General features: G+C 38.6%; 1 protein-coding gene across 1 annotated transcript; it reads left to right on the top strand.

Annotated features, from left to right (window-relative positions):
* The first annotated feature begins 12,150 nt into the window (after positions 1-12,150).
* Positions 12,151-13,244, top strand: si:ch73-389b16.1. The gene is made up of 2 exons (XM_037770530.1): positions 12,151-12,539; positions 12,650-13,244. Exons 1-2 carry the CDS (start codon positions 12,359-12,361, stop codon positions 12,865-12,867), a joined length of 399 nt encoding a protein of 132 aa, XP_037626458.1. The 5' UTR covers positions 12,151-12,358; the 3' UTR covers positions 12,868-13,244.
* The last annotated feature ends 682 nt before the right edge of the window (positions 13,245-13,926 follow it).

Here is a 13,926-nt window from a genome sequence, read left to right as displayed (position 1 = left end):
CGCTTCTGGGGCGTTTGGACCAATTACAGAGAGGAGGAGGATGGGTAACACTGTTAGGAACATCCTGTGGTTCATGTACAAAATACTGCTTAGATTCTTAAAGCTGATTTCTGAATTGACAGAAAGTGTTGTCCCCGCTGAAGCTAAAATATGTTTGTTACATATATACCCTGAAGACTTTACAGTAAATGTAAGGAAACTTAAACTGATTAATTTCTGTTTGCTTCCAAAGCCCAAACGTGTCATAGCTTTAAAGTGGAAGAATATTCTGAGACCTAACACTAGTCAATGGATTAAAGAGATGTGTTGTAGTCTGGCATTAGAAAAACTGACTTTCATAGTAAGAGGTAAAGTTGAGGATTCTAATATGATGTGGAAACCTTTCATACATTTTATGAACGGCCTGACAAGGTAGGTTGTAATTTGTATCATTGCTGGAGCAGGATGATTGTGAATAAGGTGATAGAATAGGATGATAACTGAATTGTACACTGATTTTTTTTTTTAATTGATTATATGTACAGTATATGTGTTTTTGTATGTGTATATACTGCTTGTGCGTATATGTGTATGTATTTGTATGTATACAGTATATATACATATATAGTATGTATATATAAATATATTTTATTTTATTTTATTGTTTTAAATTTTATTTCTTTTACTTGTGTATATTCTTTTTACTTATATATCTATTGTTTGTATATAATATATTTTTCCTGTCTCTATACTGGCTTATTTTATATTAATATTAGGTTTATTAAGTTTCTTTGTACCGAGAATGTTATTATTGGGGACGTTCGTAAATGTTTGTTCTGTTGTTTTAAAATGAACATAAAAAACAATAAATATAATATTGAAAAAAAATAAATAATAAAAAATAGGCATGCACAACAATATGAGGCTTTAAGGGATGTTTTTTTTCCCATCAGCAACCTCCCAAATTTGTCTGAATGTGTTTTTGGCTCTGTTTATTTAGCTTTAATCACTCTGAAAGTGTGCGAAAACCACATGATCATTTCATTTCATTCTCACTGTGCAATATAATTTTCCACTTGACATTAATAGTCTGTTTATTGTCAATACTGTATATACTGCTCCTATTTTTATACTTCCTTTTATTTAAATGGTTCATATTCTGTTACACTTTGTTTAGCTCTTTTTTACTGTGTTAGCTGATGCATCTTGTTTTTTGCACTATCCCCTTTGCTGCTGTACACTGCAAATTTCCCCACTGCGGGACTAATAAAGGAATATCTTATCTTATCTTATCTTATCTTATGATGACATGACATTTGATATATATAGCGGTATGTGAAAATATATAAGATAAATACATAAATATAACCCTAACCCTATAGCCTTGGAAACCGCAGCATACAACATCAGACATCACAATGGTTTTCAGACAAAAATTCCAGTTTTAATTTTTATAAATAACTGTATTTATTATAATATAAATAAACAACTGGTCCCTGATATTGTTGGGTTAAATGTGTTTAGTCAGTTTCACAGTTTCACTACAATTTACACTTCATCATCACCGGGAAGATGAAAAGGTGTGAGAAAGACAGTTGCAGGCGTGAAAGGTGTTTTTCTTTCTTTATTTATTTATTTGTTACATCAATGCAGGGCGCCCATTCTTTTTTTATTTTAAACGTTTTTTAGAGGGCGACCAGTGCCGCCCTATAGGTGACCGCCTATATGGCCTATTATGCCTTAAGCCGGCCCTGGGTGAACTGCTTCATTCCAGTCTTTACAGCAAAACACGTTTTATTATACACTTAATTAAAACGCTGCACAAAGCCATCTTTTTGGGTCAACAATGGATCAAATGACTACATGTAATGTGAAAGGGGTCACTCATAGTGACAGAGTTATAGAGCATTATCACCAGACTCTGCTGGTCCTCTTTTTATCATCTTTCAGCTTATTGTTTTGCTTTTGTGGTCTGCAACTTTACTGTTTTAGTTCAGTCTCAAAGCTCTTATCAGCTGATTTCCTAGCTGTACTGTATACTGTATGCAACCTTTCCAGCACCAACCGGCAGACAGACAAAGTTAGCAACTAGCTGGTGAACATATGACCAATTTAGCAGATAAAGAAACAGATATTTTCCTCTGGAGGTGGTGGAGACCAAAACAGAGCTAAAAGTAGACAGGATATTGGACTCACATTCATGTAGTGGACAGAAACACGACTCCAAATTAAAGCTAATGTTGCTCAGTGTCTGCTGGATGTTTTATAGGCAATTACTAACATTCATCATGACAATTTTGTATGTTATAAAGTCATCAATGTGAAATGGCTGAACGCAGAGTTAAGGATCTTATGAAGTCTGACCACAGCTGTCTTACAAGATACAAATGTAATTTGGCATGATGTAAAGACATAAGGAAACCCATGAAAGGCAGACATACCAACATATTACAACAAATGGCTGACACTTGTTACCTCAGTTCCCAGGAAAACTGGCCTCAGGGAAGAATTATGCCTTAAAAATAACACAACAACAAAAAGTAATTTAAGGCAGACTATCGCGAATCATTGGGAGATGAGACGGATCTCTTGAGGCGTTCCTCGGGGACAAGTCTCACCGCTCAGAGGGAAAGCTTGTGTCAGGAGGAGGATAATAAACGCTACCAGCTCCATTACCCCAGCAGGATCATGAATCACGTCATCCTCGTTTTGATTTATATTTTATTGTACATTATATTTTACAGGGTTTAGCCTACATCCATATTAAATGCACATATTTTCTTCCGTCACTTAATCTTAACAGTGGGGGAGCAGAGGGAACAGGTGCAGAGCATCCTCTTCATTATGCGCTCAGCTAGAGATTTGCATAATTAATGTGACATATGGAAAGCATAAATATCAAATTAATGCACTGTCTATCATGTTGGACTGAAATTTGTAAGATGTCTAAAATTATTTGATTGGATTCTGCAGTGGGATGTGAGATCTCTTGCTGGCAGATACAAGACTGTAAGGCTGCGTCTCAAGGGAAACGCACCAGCAGAAGGTAATGGGCACTCTGTTATACAGCACATTATGATGTGCAGCATGTGCATTATCATCCATCAAAACAGACAAACAAACTTTCTGTGATTGCATTTCATGAAAAAAAGCATCGCCAAAATACAAATGCAATTTGTCTTCACAGTTAGAAATGATTTGCACAAGAGTAAAGAATGCACAATATAGCTGCATTGCTGAATTCTTCATAGAGAGAACATTAAAAAAGACAGAAACAGAGCTGGCGTCGATGCCCGGAATATTGGATTTGCTGGGAGAGCTCAGAGTTTAGAGTTATGTGAGTCTAGAGGACAGAAACTGGATGCAGATAAGGTATTTCCTGCGATTATGTAATGCTGATTACCTTGAGGCACTCTGAGTGGGCAGATAGAAAATTCTATTTCCATATAAGAACAAACAAACAACAACCTTGCCGATGCAGAGGCGAAGGCAGCAGTGGCACCACTGGAGTGCACCGAGAATATGGCAGAGACATACTGAGATAGATGGATCGGATGTAGTCCTCTTTGGATGCCTGATTGAAACAAGTATAGATAATTAAGCCTAACATGATGAAGGCCTTCTCCACAACCTTTCAGATTAATTAACACCGGAGATTTCCATGCCTGAATCCAGTTTACCTTTCATTAACAACAGTAATCCCTGTTTAGTCTTGCAGCCCACACCTGCTCATCACCTCGTCGTTCCGTTGACATCCATCACAAGCCAATAAGTAGCCGAGGTAACAGATGACAGGACGTTCTCTGTCACACAGCACCACCAGGAATAAATTCAACAGTTCTGATCTGGAACAATTTGTACCTGAGCTGCAATTATCATCGTGGGTGTTTGTGACAGTTGATCTGTGAGGTTGATTACTCATTTTTAAGTGGATATTAAAGCTGAAAATGATTCACGAAAGAGAATTTATTAAACCTGCTTTGTTGAGAGAGAGCCTACAGACTCGTGAGAAATAAGTGATGTTAGCCTTCCCCCCTATGGTAACACTCCTGTATTACAGTTTTACAGCCAGCTTTCTTAACTTGGGCACAAAAGACATGGATATTCAGAAAGTGTGGGAGTGGGTTCACTCTGAAAAATGGAACAAGCTAGAGGGATGCAAGAGGCCAAGCAAATCTTTTACAGCGATTCCTTTCTATTTAGCTGGTTTAGACAGATTTAGAGACACTTCTAACCTCAAGCGAGGAGGGAGGAGGTCCAGTGAAGAGCACAGTAAGATTTTCAGGCCTTTAAAGAGTCTGGTGACTTTCTATATTTAGACACATATTGTGTGTGTATCCAAAGCCTGATAATAATACTTGCTATATAGCTCCATTGTTGCCCAAAAACTGGTAAAAATACATGAATGAGCCACATTGTTGCACTAGCTGACATGCTCCTTCATTACACTGTAGTTCATTTTGAATTAAAGGTCCAGTGTGTTGCATTTTGGGGGATTTATTAGCAGAAATGGAATATAATATTAACTTTCATTAGTGTATAATCACCTGAATCCAAGAATTACTGTGTTTTCGTTAGCTTAGAATGAGCTATTCATATCTACATAAGGAGCGGGTCCTCTTCACGGAGTCCGCCATGTTGCTCCGCCATGTTTCTACAGTAGCCCAGAACGGACAAACCAAACACTGACTCTAAAGAGAGAGCCTTTCACATTTTTACTACAGTAACGTGAGCTGCAGAGGGCAAAACCGTGGTACCGCCAGCCGCCATCTCACTTCCGTTGCTCGTAAAGTAGTGTTGGTGTGGTAAGGATGGCCTCTGAGCGAGGCGAACAGCGTCACCACGGTTTTGCAATCGGTGGTTCACGTTACCACAGTCTTGGAAAGGGAGGAGTGAGCGGAGGGTAGTTGGTTGCAATCTGCAACCACACCAATAGATGCCACTACCATTATACCATACCATTTGTTACAAAGATTTTGTGTAAACCATTTTTTTACCACTTGAGAATTGTTCAAAATGATCAATAATCCCTCCAAAATACTACATTAAGACACCAAGACCTTGAGGAACACCATAGAAAAAGCCATGCTGGGATTTGGTATCAAAAAGTTCTGACATTTTGAGATTTCTGCAAGAATTGCATGTTACGGCATTTGGATGGCGAGCACTTCTGTTCTGGAAACTGCTCATAAACCCCCTTATTGTCAATCTAGCTAGGAAAGCCATACATCCCCTAAATGTTCTAGGTCTGTAGTTTGTGGCTGTAAAGTGTCATGAGCCTGTGATTATCCTAGAGGTCATCACAGGTCATTTTATACAGTGAGGTCAAATTTCAATAAATGGTCTCACTGCAATGAAATGGCTACTATGGGGACTAACATCATCACACATAAGCTCATTGGATCCACAAGAGTCACTGACAGTCTGACGTATATTTATGTGATGATTTAAAAATTGAGAGTTCCCTCAAAATATTTACACCACACCACATATGGAAAGATACATTTATTTATGGAACAGCATTACTGGAAATATGCTGTTCTCGCTTAAATTTATGTAACAGATGGTGTGCTTCACTTTGAGTGTGTCTTATGTAAATGTGATGACTCATGTTTTCATAATGAGCCTGTGGAAGGAGACAGTGAAATATTATGTAGAGTGACCCCTTTATATCCCCTGTAAAGTGATGGACTCTGGAGACCACAACTTGTGACAAATTGAACGGTTGAGAGCAGATTTAGGCTGCTGGTCATTAGGTAAGCGCTAATAATGAACTACTCCTGACCTTAAGTCTACTTTCGTTGTATCATTTTTAACCAACACCACAAATCTGAGAAACAATTTTTTTTTTGTGTGGGGGGGGGGTTTACATAACTTGTTTAATGTGTAACTAGCTGAGATTTTGGTGCCAGTCTCCTCCTGGTGACCAGATAGGTTTACTGCAGGCGGAGATGAGAAAACAGAGACCTCAGCTGGAGCTCCAGAGAGCCTGAAGACCTCAAACCTCACACCACAACACAGTGCAGCAGCCACAGGGCCAGCCTTCAGTTTCAAATATATGATCAACGATGCTCAATGCACTTTTTGGTCATGTGCATGTACGGGAATTCCTGGAACACAATCGCTTCGTTGTGGAGAAGTGTATCAAATGTCTAACACAGCAGCCTTTTATGGGTCGTTCCTCAAACTGGATTACCCCCAAGGGATCTAATTTGATCAACTGTTCTCTTTTAAAATGACATTGCTTACTTGCTCAAATAAGGAAAAATGGGACTGTGGCTAAACAAAATGTTATCAATTTTAATATTATAAGCTAGTGCTTCATTGTTTATGAGCTACATGGAAGAGAGGTTCACTTGGCAACAGCAGACACGTGAATGTTAGAGCAGTGGTTCCCAACCTTTTTCCTTAAGGGACCCCGTTTCTATCATTGAGTAAACCCCTGACTAAGTGACATATTTTATGGATATTTCATGTTATATCCAAATGCATAACAATAACGGCACAGAACAACTGATTAACTGTAAAATGAACCCACATAGTAAACACAATAACTGCAGGAAGATTATTTTATGTGAATATTGCATCAGAGATGAGATATACTGTTTTTTTTAGGAACGTATAATTATGGATGCACAGATACCGGATCGGATATCGAGCTGATACTGACTCAAATAACTGGATCGGGTATTGGTGACAAATGGGGCCAATCTATTGAATTCAATTTTATGTTTATATACTATATACATTATATACTAGAATTTTAATTCCTGCTGAAGTTTTGACCAATTTGTTGCTGCATTAAAAAGGTTTACACTTGAATTGTAATTCCTGTTAATTTTTGGAGATTTTTTACCAAGTTGCTGGTGTACTTGTGTCATTTTAAAAATAACAGTTCAGTAAATTTATTGTTATGTATTTATTTGCTACAGTTTGTTTTACAAAGTGAGAAAAACAAAGTTTAAGTCAGGCCTGATGTTGCCTTACACATAAAAGAATGATCCCAGTCACTTCCACACAGTGAGGCACACAGCTTATTAATTAAACACTGGTATCGGATCGGTACTCGGCATTGGCCGATACCCAAAGCCCAGGTATCGCTATCGGTATCGAGACGGAAAAAGTCGGATCCGTGCATCCCTACTTGTAAAACAAATCTCTGTCTTATTTATGTATTTATTTATTTATTAACAATAATACATACTTAACAGGCTTTTTTTCTTTTTTTTGTTGTTTTCTTCTCCCTGACGCTTGGCCATTGTTCAATTAGCTCTTCAGTTGTTTGCGTACTTCTCAAATTTGTATGTATATATTTTAAACAATAATCCAAACTTAAAAAATAACAATTTCATTTCAATTTCTTCACAGAAATGAATGCTGAGATAAAGGCCAACTGTATAAATGTTTTTTAAAAAGTTGTCATACGACCCTTAAAATCAAGAAGGCGTCGCGACCCCCCCGTGAGGTTTTGGCGACCCCCGCTAGGGACCCCCCAGGTTGGGAACCAGTGTGCTAGAGGACAAACCATTTAACATTCAGTGTCAAGTTAATAATTCAAGTTTGTTTACATGTAAGTGGCTTTACTCAGTAAAGATACTGCTGATGCCAAGCATGTCTGATCCTGATTCTCCTCAGATGCTGGCTGTACATTGTTTCATGCAGCTACATAAGGTTTGGGTTTAGGATTTAAAAATAAAAGTGATTTTGTTTTTGTCTGCATGTGGTCAGCCTGGAGGAAGGCGGTGGAGAGAGAGACAGTGCTAGTCACACTGCAGGAACAAGAAAAGAAGCCCAGGAGCTGAGTGACCTTCATGCAGGCTCATATGGCAATTAATAATAGCACAGGAAGTTGAGAGGTCACTCATTAAACTAGAATGTAATTAATCACCGATCAGCCTATACGTCTAATCACTGCAATCACATCGGCTTTGCTTGACACCATGATGTGTATAATATGTGCATACGACAGAGGGGGAGCTGAAGAAAGAGAAGAAAGTATAATGGGCACCAGCAACATGTTTTTTCCACCAGTCATGGTGCAACATAAGTGTGCAGCATGCACAGGATGCGACGGCTCTCTGTATTTGTGCAGTTAATCTTGACACCATAATTTCAGTGTGCAGCAAGATTGCTGGTGACACTTCCCCCCCCGCTGCTCCTCTCCTCCCACTGCAGCACACAGCTAAACAGCAAAACAGCAAACAGGCTCAAGCCAGAAAAATACTCACTGTGCCTCAGGACTAGATCCTCATGAGAATACAGCCTTACTGTTAGTAAAGAGAAGGGAAGAACATTAAAGGCACAAATTGTGAATAAAAGGGTCTGGACTAACACTAGACAATGATGGAATCTATGTTCTTGTTTGTTTACATTAATAATGTTTGTAACTATTGGAGTAAAACTGCAACGACTGAAATCTGAAATAAAAAGATTGCGTAATAAATAAACAGTCAATACACAAATGTAATTTGATACTTATGGTATAATAAGGCATAACTATACTCACTCTATTCATGTTTGATACAAAGTGTATTAATTAGGGCCATCAATTGATTAAAATGTACCTTAAAGGGAGATTTGTCAAGTGTTTAATACTCTTTTCAACATGGGAGTGGGCAAATATGCTTGCTTTATGCAAATGTATGTATTTATTTATTATTGGAAATCCATTAACAACACGAAACAATGACAAATATCATAAAAGAAAACGTTTTAGAACCCATTTTCATTCACATATCTTGAGGTCAAAGGTCAAGGAACCCCATTGAAAATGGCCATGGCAGTTTTTCCCCGCCAAAATTTAGCGTAAATTTGGAGCGTTATTTAGCCTCCTTCACGACAAGCCAGCCCGACATGATTGGTACCAAGATCCCTTAGGTTTTCTAGTTTCATATGATGCCAGTATCTTCACTTTAGCTTTAAAACTGAGCCTGCTACAACCTACGGAAGATTGATTGCCTTAAAGAAACTAGTGTCATCAAAACGAATTTGCGTTAACGCGTTATTATCTCGTTAACTTTGACAGCCCTAGTATTTACCTGTTTAATTCATCTGAACGACTCCTCCAATAGACAGTTCAACCATTTACTTTCTGGATCACCATTAACCAGCGGTGGAAGAAGTACTCAGATCTTTTACTTAAGTAAAAGTAGTAATACCACAGGGTAAAAATACTCTGTTATAAAAGTCCTGCATTCAAAATTTTACTTAAAGGTGCAGTGTGAAGGATTTGGCGGCATCTAAAGTGAAATCGCAGATTGCAACCAACTGAAACTTCTCCCATGTGCCAAGCATGTAGGAGAACTACGGCAGACGACGTGAAAATGTGAAAACACGATTAGCCCTCTCTAGAGCCAGTGTTCGTTTTGTCCGTTCTCGGCTACTGTAGAACATGGCCACCGGCTCCGTGAAGAGGACCTGCTCCCTATGTAGAAGGGCTCATTCTAAGCTAACAAAAACATGGTTCTTATTATCAGTTGATTAAAGAAAACATACTTATTAATATTATATTCCATTTCTGCCAATAGATCCCCCTAAATGTAACACTGGTTCTTTAAGTAAAAGTACAAAAGTGTTAACATCAAAATATTCTTAAAGTACCAAAAGTACTCATCATGCAAAATGGTCAGAGTAATATATATTATATTTTTGTATTGTAATTATTGATATGAATGTGTACATCCCTTTAATGTTGCCGCTGGTAAATGTGGAGCTGATTTTAATTACTTTATATACTGCTGGGTGGCTTGTGAATTTCCTCCTGGGATCAGGAAAAATGTTTTATTAAACAATAATATTACATCTTAATTTAAAGTAACAAGTAACTAAATGTATTAAATTTATGTAGTGGAGTAAAAAGTACAATGTTTAACTCTGAATTGTAGTGGAGTAGAAGTATAAAGTGATATGAAAAAAAAGACTTGTGGAAAGTACAAGTACATCGAATTTGTACTTAAGTACAGTACTTGAGTTAATGTTCTCAACTGGCATTTATGAATATCATTAAAGGATTAGCATTAGCTTAAAATGAGCCATTTATATCATAGGGAGCGGGTCCTCTTCACGGAGTCCGCCATGTTGCTCCGTCATGTTTCTACAGTTGCCCAGAACGGACAAACCAAACACTGGCTCTAGATCGGGCCATTAGCGTTTTCTTGGGAGAAGTTTCAGTTGGTTGCAATCTGCAACCTCACCACTAGATGCTGCCAAATCCTACACACTGCACCTTTAATATACCGGTGATCGTTGTCATACACGACATGACCATGCCACTATTTTATTGTTCCGTGGGATGAGATAAAAATACACTAAGCTGAATTATATGAGGGCAGACGAGACCATGAAAAAGTACAAAACACTCTGAATCTTTGCTCAAATTAGGCCCAACAGAGTCTCCATTGATACCCTGTACTGTGGCTCTACTCCCACCTCAAGGTATGGCGTTGCATGATGTGCCCACACAATGCTAGAGCCCAAACAGCAAAGACAAGCCTCCAAAAAACTGGAAGCAGAGGGATAATGGACCACTCAGGAATCTGGAGCATACCGTGTGTGAGGACAACACAGTCTCACGGCAGCTCGTGAAATTGTGACAAGATTTAATCTATTGGTTTCGTGTACATGGACACAAATTCACCCTTTTTTTTCATGACGCTCAGCACGACTTTCAACAACGTATTTTTAGTATGTTTTCCTATGAATGTCCAGCAACTCATGAAGCATGTGTCAATTTCCGCTCCAGTCTTTTCAAAATTAGACTACTTAGTTAGGTTTGGGAAAAGATTGACTTGGTTAGGCTTAGGCAACAAACTACTTAGTTAAGTTTAGGAAAAGATCGACTTGGTTAGGCTGAAGCAACAAGCTACTTAGTTAGGTTTAGGAAAAGATCGACTTGGTTAGGCTGAAGCAACAAGCTACTTAGTTAGGTTTAGGAAAAGATTGACTTGATTAAGCTTAGGCAGGAAAACTACTTAGTTAGGTTTCAGAAAAGATCGCGGTTTGGGTTAAAATAACTCCGGAAGTGGTGTAACTGACAAATAAATCAACTTTGCCTCCTAGGCAAAAGTCCTGTGTCTTTTGAGCCACCCATCCACCCTGACCACCTCCCTTCATGGCGTTCGCCGTTCTCTATACCTCCTGGTTCACAATTATGTGGATTACATACAAATTGACTCCTTGCTGACCATCACAAAAAAAGGTGAAATTTGTGTGCATGTACACAAATCAAAACATAAAATTTTGTATCAGAATGAATTGCAATGAAACTTTCCATTTTCTCCCAATGAGAATTAATGTTTTTCATTCAATGTCTTTTCGGGGGTTCTGAATTATTAAGATCAGAGGCATGAGCCATTTTTGTTTGTTGGGGAGAGCGTGATACACTCAAAGTGTGTGATCATTTTTGTGTTTATTTCAAAATAAACACAAAAATGATCATACACATTATTGTTTACATTTGAACCCAAATCATTTGTTACGGCCGTACTAGCCTTGGGGCCCATAACATTTGCATGGCATGTGGGAATAAGCCTGACTATAGTGGAGATCATTCACAGGGAGCTGAATAGTTCCCTATTTACTTTCTAAATAGGTCACTGACATACACACTGACTGAATACTTCCACATATAATGTGCTATATAACACAATTACAGAGTTGTTAAGACGCTGCTCCGTAGCTGCTGTTGCTATGTTTCTTGGTGCGTGGTCAATAATAGAGAGAGCGTGGCTAATCAGTGTGTTTATGTCTAATTTATGTTCAAGTTTTCTTTGCTTCTACTTTGTATTTGATATTTAATTTGATATTTAATTTTATATCACAGACCTGTCCTGCCTGAAAAAGATGCTAAAGGTATCACCAATATAATCTTGAGAACAGTCCACAGTGGTCATATTGTTCAGCTCATGTTTTCAAGTGGTTTTGAACCTCAGGTGTGAATAAAGACACTTTTTATTTGTTTTAAATCCTCCAAAGGGACACACTTGCTAGCGTCTGCTCTGCTTAGGAACTTTGTCACCAGTGAGTAGGTGTTATAAATCATCCATTTCGCTTGAAGCCTTGAAGTCTTATGACTTGTCAATTGCAATGGTGTGTACTGAGAACAGGCTGTTTTCAGATGACTTCCAGACATGTGCTGAGGTTACACAAAGCTATAAAAAGACAAACATCACCAGCAGCACAGATCCTTTGCAAACAAACCGGCGCTTCATGAGCAGGAGGAGAGGTCTGTGCTTCCAAGTGGAACATTATTGGATGTTGAAATCAGCTTCAGAGGCATCATCCTTGTGTCTTGTGCTCACTGACGTTGTTGGCTTTTGTGTAGCAGGTCGCTCAGAGTTGTGGTTGTTAAGTTGCAAGTCGTGCTGTTGAGATTTTTAACATGAGTAAGTTTGACGATGAGCTGACTCAGAAGGAGCAGGGGTTGTTGAAAATCCGTCGAGACAGCGACACCAAGGCTGCCGAACTGGTCAAGATGGAGAAGATGCTGCAGCAGACCAAGAACCTGTTGGACAAGAAGACAGAGTCTAGTTCAGACAGCATGTGCTACCAGGAAAACATGGGTCTGTATCACAAACAATTCATATTTCCATTTTCCTCCTGTATGTCAAAATCTCTTGCTGCTACTTCTTGTGGTGTTTGTGGTTGAGTGACCGTGTTGTTCTCGTTGCAGTGGAGGACCTGGAGGAGAAAGTGCGCTCCAGCAGGCGACACAGGAGAAACTCCCTCCATCACACGCAGATGCTGGAGAGCCAGATGAAGACGGTGAAGGGTGAGCTGGTGGGCACGCTGGACCACCTTCAGGAGCTGAGGAACGTCTTGCGCCGCTCGCAGCAGAAAGCAGAGGAGCGTAAAGCCGCGATGGAGAAGCTGGCAGCGGGGATGAGGTGAAGCAACAACGAGGTTTTGACCTTTTCAAGCTTCAACACACCAACTGAGTGTCTGACCTGACGCCCTACGCCCCAACGAAGTTTACATCAAACACCTATACTAGAAGAAAGAGACTTGAGCTGCTGTGTGAGGCCATTGTTTGGCATCCAAAGACTACATTGAGAAGACTTGGTATTTCACAACCTGCCTCTAAAAGTTTAAAGTAGCTTCTTCTTCCTTTTATTCCCCATTTTTGTCCCGCTCTTATTAATCCTCTGGAAGCAAACAGAGCGATGATTCTAAATCTCTGCTGCTTATAGCAAAAAACTGTTTAAAAAAGATCTATTACATTATGCATACAGTTAGAGCTGCAACAATTAATCAATTAGTTGTCAACTATTAACTTAACCGCCAACTATTTTGATAATCGATTAATCAGTTTGAGTGGAAAAAAAAGTCAAAATTCTCTGATTCCAGCTTCTTAAATGTGAATATTTTCTGGTTTCTTTACTCCTCTATTACAGTAAACTGAATATCTTTGAGTTGTGGACAAAACAAGACATTTGAGGACGTTATCTTGGCCTTTGGGAAACACTGTTTAACATTTTTCACCGTTTTCTGACATTTTACAGACCACACAACTAATTGATTAATTGAGAAAAATAATCGACAATGAAAATATTCATTAGTTCCAGCCCTACATACAGCATTCTTTTGCTTTTTCAAGCCTGAAATATGGAGATTGCACTCTCATCTCAGAGGCAATGCTGAGAAAAATCTATCCTGTGCAGCCCCCATACATGTTTTTGTATGCTCATCCACTTTTGAAAAGAAAACACCTCTATGATTGATGACAGAGATGACATTCTCCACCTGTAGCCCTGGAGATCACCTCCATGTTATTGCTTCATGAACCCAGTTTTAATGAATTCCTCCCTGCCAATAATACATGAAAGTTATCTTTTGTAATGTAAATCTGTAAGTTCATCCTCTTGGTCATTGTGATATTATTAAATTCTTAGAAACTGATCGGTGTCAGACAATAATATTCATATGCACATGTATGATATATCAGCAGAA

This window comes from Sebastes umbrosus, chromosome 5 (genome assembly GCF_015220745.1).
Source record: "Sebastes umbrosus isolate fSebUmb1 chromosome 5, fSebUmb1.pri, whole genome shotgun sequence".
In the NCBI taxonomy this organism is placed as follows: Eukaryota; Metazoa; Chordata; class Actinopteri; order Perciformes; family Sebastidae; genus Sebastes; species Sebastes umbrosus.
The sequence above is the reverse complement of the archived record's forward strand: the minus strand, read 5'-3'. Positions and strand labels throughout refer to the sequence as shown.

Coding starts and splice junctions, on each gene's coding strand:
- si:ch73-389b16.1 (XM_037770530.1), top strand. CDS start 12,359: ATGAGTAAGTTTGACGATGAGCTGACTCAGAAGGAGCAGGGGTTGTTG. Junction 12,540..12,649: donor GTGCTACCAGGAAAACATGG/GTCTGTATCACA, acceptor TTCTCGTTGCAG/TGGAGGACCTGGAGGAGAAA.